Raw genomic sequence first — 10,987 nt, 5'->3', positions numbered from 1 at the left:
ATGGCCCAAAAAAGTGTTGAAAATGAAAAAATGAAATGATTTTGTTGGTATATATTTGACGATGTTTTTTCTGCAAAATAATCTGAAATAACCTTAACAAGTCATGGCAGAAGAAAAAAATTAGTTAAAAGAACAAAAAAGTTACAAAAAATTTATCTGAAAATATGCACAAAAAAGAAGTCAAAAACAAACAACAAAACTGCCTAAATAAATAATGAAAATTTAAAAAAAAGAATTTATTTTTATATATCTGACGATATTTTTTTATATATACATAATCTGAAAAATAAAATTGATATAATCCTAAATATAGTTTTCTTGACATTTTCCCAGTTAATTTCCCCTACTAATTATCCTCTCCTTTTAAAAACTATTTTTTAGTCATTTCTTGCAATTTGTGGGACATTTCTTGCAAAGTTGCTCATGTTTTCTAAATCAATTTGTCAGGTTTCAAAGATTCAAATATCTTGTGAAAGGCATCTGAATGAAGCACATAAAAAACAACATTGATCCAGGTATCAAAGGGTTAATCGATCCCGATCAGTCAAAAATGCCTTCATCAGGCCCGATACAGATCTCTGAGATCGTGATCGGGACGTTTCTAATTTAAATTCCACAGTCGTGATCAACATCAGTAACTGATGGGTCGTACTGACCTCTGGGGCTGTCAGAGCGAGGAGAGATTCTCATCACTTCTTCCTCTTCCTCCTCGTTTCCTTCCTGGACGCCGTCTAATTGGTCAACTGGATCCTGGCTGGCCAATGGTGCGAGGGGGCGGAGCTCCAATTCCCTGCTGCCACGCCTCCTGCTCACCTGCTGACACAAACACTTTTGTTTAGTTTACTGAGTTTAGTTTAACATCAGTGGGCGGGTTTCCATCACAGATTTGGGCAAAACTTAAGCAAGATTTTCTAAATGTTGATCAAACTCAACATGGAGCTGACTGTGTTTCCACTGAGCGACGTCATGTGACTTCTCCTATGACAATAACATCCCAGTAACCATGGCGACGGATGTTCAAAACATCAGCAGCTTTATTTCTATTGCAGCCACCGCACTAGCCGTCATTATTTCCAATCCGAGGCCACGTTGGCGTGTTATGGAGCCATGATGGAAAGGCGAGCCCCGTATGAGGGATTTCTGGGAGATGTAGTCCACGATTTCACAGAGGAATTGTGGATTCAAAACTTTCTCAGAGTTATGTGATGCAATAACAGCTCTTGTAGCTCCTGCTGCATCATGAGGGAGCCAGTTCCTGTGACCTCACAGCATCATGTGACCTCACAGCATCATGTGACCTCGCCTGAAATCCTGTCTCCCCCGAGTGTAAAAAAAAGTTTTTTTCCAAAATTGACGTGTTTCCATTAGGCGTACTTTATATTCGTAGTTTCAATTTGTGCAATTTGAGGGTTAACAGACACCCGCCTAGTTTGACGCCTCCACTTCAGTGAAACATCTGACCCACCTGTTCTCCCTTGTTGACGTCACCGATCTCTCCGTTGCTGCCCGTCTTCCCCCCGTCTCTTTTTGACTCCTCCCCCCTCAGGCGTAGCCGTGTCACCTCCTCCTGCAGCAGCTCCACCTGCCGCCGCAGCAGCACCGCCTCCCCGCTGGCATCCAGCCCCGTGTCCCGAGACATCGAGCGACTGAGGCGGGGTCCCTGGGTGGAGCTGGGGGCGGGGCCTGTTTTACCTAACAGCTCCAAGATCGAATCCTGACGAATCACAGCAGCCTGGAGGGAAGTCACGAGTCAGAAGACAGACGTGTTAAAATATTTACCGTTTAATTACAACATAAATCAACTTGGTCATGATCACACGTAGAAGAAATAAGTTTCCGGACCTGCAGCGCGTGAAGCTGGATGCTCAGACTGACCAATCGCTGGCGGACTTCCTGTGAAGAGGACAGGTGTACGCTGTTAATGACCGCTCTGACTGGACAAAAACGTGATGCATCTGTAGTCCGTTAATCACCAACTGTTGTCAAATTATGCCCTTTTTGAAACGACTTACTGTATATGTATATATGTATGTAAATAAAGGGGAATTTCCTAGAAAACACCATGATTCTGGGAATTCAGTTAGAATTGCTAATAATAATTAAATAACTGTTAGAGTGAAGCAGGACGTGTTCATTACCTGTATGAGGGTTCGTCCTTGCAGCTGGTTACCGTTTCTGTCCTGAAAGAGAAAAACGAGGCAGAAAATGCATAAACGTATAAACTATAAAGCAGGTTGGCTTGTGAGCGCCACTCCTCCGTATGTAGGTGTCAAAAACAGGTGCTCTTTGGATCCAAGGACAAATATTACAAATACATGAATGAATGAACAATTCAATGAATGAATGAATTTTGATTTAAAATGTAAAAATGAAACGAAAGACAAATTACAAAAACGATGATTGATTGATTGATTACAGATGATCAAGCCATTTAAATGTAAACATCACATTCGAAAAGGAGTTAAAAGAAGTACACAATTATTCATTTTTACCCATATATGTGTGTGTGTGTGTGTGTGTGTGTGTGTTCACATTCTACATAAACGACCTCCCAAATTAATGCCTTTTGTTTGTAATAATGTATCAAATTTTGCCGCTGTGGGACCCATGAAGGAGTATCTTTTCTTGTCTTAAAGGATGGAGACATTAGTCTCATTATTAAATTTGTCAATAACCAAAAAAATGAGCAGGCAGGCTGCTCTGCAAAAGCTAAAAAGTCCTCAGTAACCGAAGTGTCGCGTACTCACAGGCGACTGCAGAGGTTTTAAACAGGACTTTAGGTTTTGCTTTCCTGCAGCTGATTTTTGAAATATTTTTGTGTTTAAATGAAGTCAAAACTGCAGTTTTAGTCTGGATCAGAGCTTCTTGATCAGAAGTGAGACGGTGATTTACCTTCGAGGAGCTGCTGTTCAGCTCGAAAGACTTCGAGTCGCCGTCTGAGGGACACAGAGACATGAAGACAGACAGCGTCAGAGTTTTGAACTGTTCAGACACATTGAGTTTGTCTTCGATGAGGTTGCAGCTGTTGACAGTGACTCACTGCTGAGCTCCTGGTTGCCGTTGGTTACGGTGGATTTGGTGATGTTGGAGCTGAGCAGCAGTTCGGTCAGTTTGTCCACTAAAACGCAGAGAAAAGACTCAGATCGATACTTTTTGTTTTTGATTCACATCAAACAGAAACCAAACAAAGACTCACCTTCAGAGATGGAGGCGCTGAGGAGCGGCTCGGCCTGAGGAGCGTGAGGAGTGTCGGCCCTAAACAGGTTCCTGCAGGAGGAGGAGGAGGAGGAGGAGGTGTTGAGCTTCTCACCCTCTTCCTCTTCTCCTCCTCCTCTTCCTGTCGCCTCCACCAGGTCTGCAAACAGAGTGACTCGCTCCTGCAGGAGCTCCAGAACCTCCCTGTCCTTCTGCTGGATGTCAGCTGAGGGAGAGGAGGAGCGGCGAGGACGGGAGAAGAAGAAGAGGAGGAAGAAATGTTGAATTAGATCTGAAACAGATTTTATTACAACAGAAATACAGACGACAGGAAACAGGAGGTGAAGGTAAAGATGTGATTTCACAACCGCCACACCGTCTCCACGCCTCCACGCCTCCACGCCTCCACGCCATCAGCGGTCGCCTCCCGTTATTTCTCTCAGTTTTTAAGATGACTACATCGAAACATCTGTTTACAAACATTCACATAACCTGTACAGTATAATCCAAGTCTCACTCATCCGGTCGCGTACGCTCAGTACTCGTATGACGCGCCGCAGTGACGAAGGGTTTCAGCTAAAGATGGAGGAGGAGGAGGAGGAGGAGGAGGAGGAGGAGTTTTACCTCGGAGTCTGCGCAGTAAAGCTTTGTCTTCAGTCTCGATGAGCGGAAACTCGTCTCTGGACGGACAGCTGCAGACAAAACACACCAAAGTGTGAAGTACTACACACTGTACTACATACAGCACTATACTTCACAGAATGACTCACAACTACCTCACTATACTCTGCAGTACTTTGAAGTACCATGCAGTACTGACCTGAGGGCCGCCTGCTGGATGCGGCTCATCCAGGTCCGGCGGCCGTCTTTGGACGAAGCGTGCAGCTCGTACATCTCCGGAGGGGTGGTGGCACTGATCAGGTACATCCCTCGCTCCTGATTGGCTATGTCCCTGACGATCAGGTTGTTCAGAGAGACCACTGGAGACTTGTCCTGAGACAGAGACACAGGTGGAGAGACAGGGACAGAGACATACGGTCAGGTGAACAGAGGCAGGGAACATGGAGGGTTAATCAGCTCCTCTGAGGCAAAGAGGTCATCAGCGCCGAAGATTTGGACTTTTTGGTGATTTCAAAGAAAACATTTTTAGCAGTAGTTTTCTTTAAAAATGTTTTTAAAGAAATTTTAAAGAATTTTCTTTTTTACTTTTTTGGCAATTTTTTTAAAATAACATTTTAGCGATTTTTTTCCTGAAAAGTTTTGGCCATTTTGAAAGCAAACATTTTTTTCTATAGAAATTCTTTGCCAATTTTTAAAGAAAATATTTTGGAGATTATTTTTTTCTTTAAACAATTTTGGTGACTTTTAAAGAAAATTGGCAAAACTATTCATCATAGACAGAAACTGTAAAAGCAGAAATCCTCATTGGATTTTTAAGTTTCCGACAGTCCTTAAACACACCGTGTGTTATCCGTGAAATAAAATTCCACGACTTTTCATGACTGTACGAACCCTGCAGGAGAGAGGAGGAGGAGGAGCACGAGGAGGACCAGGAGGAGGTTTAGGTTTGACTCACCAGTGACGCAAAAGTGAACTTCTGATCTTTCTCCTGAAGGAAAACCAGGATGTCTGACATCAGCAGGACCTGCACATCTGGAGACAAACACACAGCAGCTGGTCAGCGGCTGGAAGCTCCGCCCACATGGCCAGGTGTGACATCACAGCAGGTGCACAGGTGATACGGCCTCAGCCTCCTCTACCTTTCATCCTGGAGCCCTGGACCTTCCAGAGGAGCATCCCCTCGTGGAGGAGCCTCCTCCTCGTCAGCTCTCCTGCTCTGAACACTCCTCCACCCCGGACCTCCGCCTGGGCCCGGGGGTCCAGACGAGCCTGGATCTCCTGCAGCCTCCTGGTCCGGTCCAGCTCCAGCACCTGCTGGTCCACCGAGCTGATCAGATTCTTCAGGAGCAGCAGAGCCTCGCTCAACGCCTGCGCCTCCTCCTCACAGCCTGCAGGAGGTCACGAGGTGGTGACATCAGGAGGTCGTGTAAAATCAATCACGGTTACACAGACTCCCAAACATTCATCCAGCAGAAAAGTTTTCACTTTGATTTTTGATTTTCTGCGTTTTTAGGGTCCGTTAACCCTTTGAAAGTTTGAAATTTTTTTAAAAAACACCATGAGCAACGCAACAACAGACGTCCCAAAAAGTGACAAGAAAATGACCTAAAAAAGCCAAAACAAAACAAAAACATAAAAGAAAATTACCCAAAAAGGGCTAAAAATGAAACAAAAAAAATTATTCAACGTAATTCAAAATACATAATTCTAATGATTATAAATTTATGCTGGACATTTTTCCCTGGTTTTTGATAATTGTCCAATAATTCCCTCCTCCTTTCAAAACTAGTTTTCAGCTCATTTTCTTCATCACCTGTTAATCATTTATTTCATTTTGTGAGACGTCGTACCAAACTGCTCATTGTCTGTTTTTTTTCTTTCTTTGTGTTTTTGAAAGAGATCAAACAAATTTGTTCATGGGGTTAAATAGCTTTTCAGAGATGTCTGACCACAGCGCGAGGAAGCTGATGCTGAATCAGGGTTTAAAGGATTAAAGGGAAAATCTTTACATTTTGTCTCATATTGAGAATTTTCACAACAAATAGAAAAAAAACACATCGGACTCACGATTTCACAGGATAAGCGATTTTTTAAAAACATACGGAAGATAAAAAGCCGTAAAACACAGATTACCTTTGGTGTAATCGAGGATTCGTTGGATGAGGACGGGGTACTTTGTGATTCGCTGTGTCACCAGCAGGATGCACTCCTGGACGCCGTGGCGACGCAGCAGAGGACCACGACAGGCACGCTGGGCATTATGGGATGGAGAGAGACAGAGAGTCACAGTTAAAACCAGTTTAAACTGGATCTAATTTAGTCTAGATCTGTAATAAAACTGGATCTAACCTGGACGTAGACTAAAAAAGGCTAAACCAGTCTGAACCACGGTAAAACTAAAGGCTAGACTGGGTCTGAAGCAAACTTTAAACATTTTTAGAACCAAAAATTGATCCTTGGTTCAGCCGCCGCTCATCAGTTTAAACAGGTCCGAACCTGATCAGATACCTCAACCAGTTTTACATTGACAAACCGGATCTAGTCCAGTCTGACAGGTAAAACAGTCCAGTTAGGAGTCAATCAAAAACCTGGTCCTGGTTCTGGTTCTGGTTCTCACCCTGATAAACTGCTGCAGTCTTCGGTCTCGGGCTAAAACTTCTTTGTAGAGTTTCACAGCTTTCGGGTGTCGACTGCAGAACTCGGCGTAAATCTTCTTCATGTCGTCTGCACACTGACCTGAAAACTACACACACACACACACACACACACACACACACACACTACATTACATTCTGCTACTTTAAACTTTAAAACTTGATGTACTGTACGGTATTTGCCTTTTTTCCCAATTTTATCAAAAGAAATCAAAATAACTGGTGTGGTCCCAGTCTACAGTAACTGTGATGACCACAGACTGTATGTATGTATTTACAGTAACTGTGATGACCACAGACTGTATGTAGGTATTTACAGTAACTGTGATGATCACAGACTGTATGTATGTATTTACAGTAACTGTGATGACCACAGACTGTATGTAGGTATTTACAGTAACTGTGATGATCACAGACTGTATGTATGTATTTACAGTAACTGTGATGACCACAGACTGTATGTAGGTATTTACAGTAACTGTGATGACCACAGACTGTATGTAGGTATTTACAGTAACTGTGATGACCACAGACTGTATGTAGGTATTTACAGTAACTGTGATGACCACAGACTGTATGTATTTACAGTAACTGTGATGACCACAGACTGTATGTATGTATTTACAGTAACTGTGATGACTCAAACAGTCCAGCAGATGGAGCTGTTTCACTACTTTGAACAGTTTTAAAACATTTAACCCTTTGAAACCTGAGCAAACTGTTTTGATTTCTTTCATAACGTTATGGGAGGGAAGCATCAAACTAAATGACAAGACATTGTAAAAACAAAAAGCCAAAACATTAGTGTAAAGTTATTTTTTAAAAATCCCCGAAATGGGCATAAAAAGCCAAAAACAAACAAGAAAAAGTACTTAAAATACAAAAATACATATATGTATTTATTTGACAAAGTGTTATATTTCTTTGCTGTGAGATCATTTTAAATATAAATATAGAAAAAAATAGTGTGAGTGTTAAAAGGTTAACCTCTGACCTTCGCCGTCACTGAGCCGTGTGACCCCTCTGTGAGTCACCTGAGCCGCCTCACCTGTCTGAGCAGCAGGTCTCCGATGCTGCGCACGGTGAAGTTGGTGGAGCTGCCCTCCATCAGACCCTCCCTCCTCCTGCTCAGCAGCTCCGACAGGAAGCTGGCGTGCCACTCCAGCAGCTGGTCCAGACAGGGGAAGATGGTGTGAACCACGCCCGCCTCCAGCATCACCTCCTCCAGCATCCCCCGCCGGTACACCCCCTCCATGATCCGCAGCGTCCGCACGTGGTGAAACTCCGTCTGGATCAACTCTGAAGGGACGACACACCGGTTTATCCTGACGCAGTCGTCATGGCAACAGACACATAGACCAGACACACACGCACAAATATCTAGATATTTATAGAAAAACAGATTTATTAGATATATATACCGTAGATAACATCCTGTTTTTTGATGAGGTCTTTATGAAGCGTCTGCAGGAAGTTTGGCTCCACGACGAGACTCCAGCTGTCGGCCTGAACGCAGCTGCCCTCCGCCTGCAGCTCCTCCAGCAGGGGGCTCCACCACCACTCACCTACACACACACACACACACACACACACGCACGCACACACACACACACACACACACACACACACACACTTTCAGGATACAATTTCAAGAAACTGATCCAGAGTCTGTGACGAGCTGCAATTTAAAGTCCTGTAATGATGATAATAAAAATAATAATAAAAATGTAAAAATAATAAAATAAAGAAAAATAAAGTAAACTAGAAAAGGTCCAGTGTGTCTGCATGTGAATCTCCTGCTCGGAGCTTTTATTGTGATGTGCTGTTATGATATTCGGTCATTTATTTGTGGACCTTAAAGTCACGACTAAGGACAAATCTGGATCCCGTGAACCACTGACTGAGGACAAAATAATTCAGGGACACGTTTAGATGAAACAGCTCCGCTAAAAAAGAAAAGTCCATGAGTCGTTTTTCGGGGGATGTGACGATAAACAAATGTATCCCCTGATTTACAGACGTCTCTGTCACAGTGTGAGTCGGGGACATTTCAGGCTGAATTGCTGATTTCCTGTTTTCCATTTTTCAAACTAAATTGAAACAAATTTGCTAATTTTTCAGTGCAGGTTTAAATGCTTGTGTTGATTCAGGGTTTAAAGGGTTAAGAAATGTTACTGGTGACGCTCAAAAAAATGTATTGACTCAGACGTCTTTTTCATGGAGGAAGTCGATGTTGAAAAAGTCTTTTTGGGCTAAATGGCATCAAAAATTAGCCTCAAAGGTGCATGCTGCTTTTTTTTTAAACTTTTTTTGACGGCTTCACCACACTAACACACCGGACCTTTCAATGATCAGAAAGAGCTGATTTTAAAACACGGACCGTCATCAGTCAGAGACTCCATGGACAAAGTCCTGCTCCGGAAGTTCAAGGACTCGGTGGACTGAGACAGAATCCTCCTGAGACCGACAGCGTCCTCACTCGCACTGCGAGACAGACAGGAGACATGTAGGACGTATATATAAATACATGCGTATGTATAAGATAATTAAGATTCAGCATCGCGTCCGGTGTCTGCACGCTCTCACCCCGCGATGTTATTGGTGGAGACGCTCTTGGCGAGAGAGAGGCCGGAGCGAACCCGTCTGGACCCGAGCAGAGACTGACGAAGACTGTCTGAGGGGTAGATGGCCGAGCTCGGACGCTCCTTCATCATCGGAGCTGAAGAGACGCAGAAGAAGACAGAAAACACACCATGAAACTACCGAAAATACAAAAAACACCAAAGAGACAAAAGTCACGATGAAAAACCAGAGAACAGGAAACATTTTTTAAAAATACCGAAGGATTAGACAGACAGACAGACAGGCAGGCAGACAGGCAGACAGACAGACAGGCAGGCAGGCAGACAGGCAGACAGGCAGACAGACAGACAGACAGGCAGACAGGCAGACAGACAGACAGACAGGCAGGCAGACAGGCAGACAGACAGACAGACAGACAGGCAGGCAGGCAGGCAGGCAGGCAGACAGACAGGCAGACAGACAGGCAGGCAGACAGGCAGGCAGGCAGGCAGGCAGACAGACAGGCAGGCAGGCAGACAGACAGGCAGACAGACACGCAGGCAGGCAGGCAGACAGGCAAACAGACAGACAGACAGACAGACAGACAGGCAGACAGGCAGGCAGACAGACAGACAGACAGGCAGGCAGGCAGACAGACAGACAGGCAGGCAGGCAGGCAGACAGGCAGACAGGCAGGCAGACAGACAGGCAGGCAGACAGGCAGGCAGACAGACAGGCAGGCAGACAGACAGGCAGGCAGGCAGACAGACAGACAGGCAGACAGACAGACAAGCAGACAGACAGACAGACTCACTCTTGGTGCGCATGGCGACGTTCTGCAGAGCTGAACTGTTTCTCACCAGCGCCAGCTTCTGTTGCTGTCAGAGACAGAAAATCAGCATTAATACATTTATAATTTTATAAATATTTTTAATATCACCTTGTTTTACCATTTTGTTATTTTACAGTTATCATATTGTTTTACTTTTACTTCATTTCTCTGTTTTTATTGTCTTGTGAAGCATTTTTTAACATTTGTTTTAGTAAGTTCTGTATACATAAATTATTATTATTAATTATAATACCAATAAATAAAATTTCAAAAACATTTTTAAAAAATCATAATATGATTATATAATTTTTTTTTTTTTTTTTTTATTAATTTCTATTTTATTTTTAAACAATATTTTTATTAAAGTTTTGGCAATACAAAAAGTGCAGAAAAACTGCACATAATGCTTGCAATATACAAATACACACACCCTCCACACACTCCCACAGACTAACAAACAGACAAAAACACAAGAAAAAAGGATTTGAAAAATTAAATAAATTAATGAAATATGAAAATAACAATAATTATTATTAATAATAATAATAATAATAATAATAATAATAATAATAATAATAATAATAATAATAATAATACCTTACCTTACAATACAGGGTCAAAACTTTAATATTATCTAATTTTATCCATATAACCTCTTCCTTTCAGTCAGCGATACAATTCTCATTGGTCAAGAAATTACTATTATTGTTGTTGTTGTTGTTGTTGTTGTGACAAATCGACACTTCTTACCCTTTGTTTCATCTTTGCACAGCTGGCCAGACTGTCTCTGCAGCGGTTATGGATGGTGACGTTGCACGCTGAAAGACAGACAGATTGTTGATGAATAATATTCACGGTGAAGTTCCCGTGAGGCGAATTCAACGCATCAACAAAAACCTCAACGTAAACCAAACTTGGTAAAAAAAGCTGGAATGCAATTTTACAATATCTAGTTATGTAGAGATTATTTTTTAGATCATTATTATTAATATTATTGCTGGTTATTATTGAGATTTTTGTGTGTTTTATAAAACTGAGTTATACGTCTCGTGCAGCGTGATGTTTACTTGTTTACTTGACTTTACTGTCTTGAACACAGTTTTGATGTGACTTCTTGTGTACT

General features: G+C 42.5%; 1 protein-coding gene across 1 annotated transcript in view; it reads right to left on the bottom strand.

The window, feature by feature from the left end:
- LOC121945700 (rho guanine nucleotide exchange factor 2-like) overlaps positions 1–10,987 on the bottom strand; it is a 28,726-nt gene that overhangs the window by 4,371 nt on the left and 13,368 nt on the right. Inside the window, exons 3-21 of the mRNA XM_088084811.1 lie at positions 10,615–10,682; positions 9,847–9,910; positions 9,057–9,189; positions 8,851–8,954; positions 7,892–8,035; positions 7,519–7,769; positions 6,434–6,559; positions 5,950–6,067; positions 4,956–5,204; positions 4,772–4,848; positions 4,016–4,188; positions 3,820–3,887; positions 3,197–3,421; positions 3,041–3,118; positions 2,893–2,936; positions 2,139–2,180; positions 1,843–1,893; positions 1,466–1,732; positions 657–813 (exon numbers count right to left, since the gene is read on the bottom strand). Of these exons, the coding sequence (XP_087940937.1) occupies positions 657–813; positions 1,466–1,732; positions 1,843–1,893; positions 2,139–2,180; positions 2,893–2,936; positions 3,041–3,118; positions 3,197–3,421; positions 3,820–3,887; positions 4,016–4,188; positions 4,772–4,848; positions 4,956–5,204; positions 5,950–6,067; positions 6,434–6,559; positions 7,519–7,769; positions 7,892–8,035; positions 8,851–8,954; positions 9,057–9,189; positions 9,847–9,910; positions 10,615–10,682 (2,439 nt within the window). The remainder of the gene's footprint in view (positions 1–656; positions 814–1,465; positions 1,733–1,842; positions 1,894–2,138; positions 2,181–2,892; positions 2,937–3,040; positions 3,119–3,196; positions 3,422–3,819; positions 3,888–4,015; positions 4,189–4,771; positions 4,849–4,955; positions 5,205–5,949; positions 6,068–6,433; positions 6,560–7,518; positions 7,770–7,891; positions 8,036–8,850; positions 8,955–9,056; positions 9,190–9,846; positions 9,911–10,614; positions 10,683–10,987) is intronic.

The sequence above is a fragment of the Plectropomus leopardus genome, chromosome 11 (assembly GCF_026936395.1).
Source record: "Plectropomus leopardus strain MGB_pleo_1.0 chromosome 11, ASM2693639v1, whole genome shotgun sequence".
Lineage (NCBI taxonomy): Eukaryota > Metazoa > Chordata > Actinopteri > Perciformes > Serranidae > Plectropomus > Plectropomus leopardus.
This window is presented reverse-complemented; position numbering and strand designations above follow the sequence as displayed.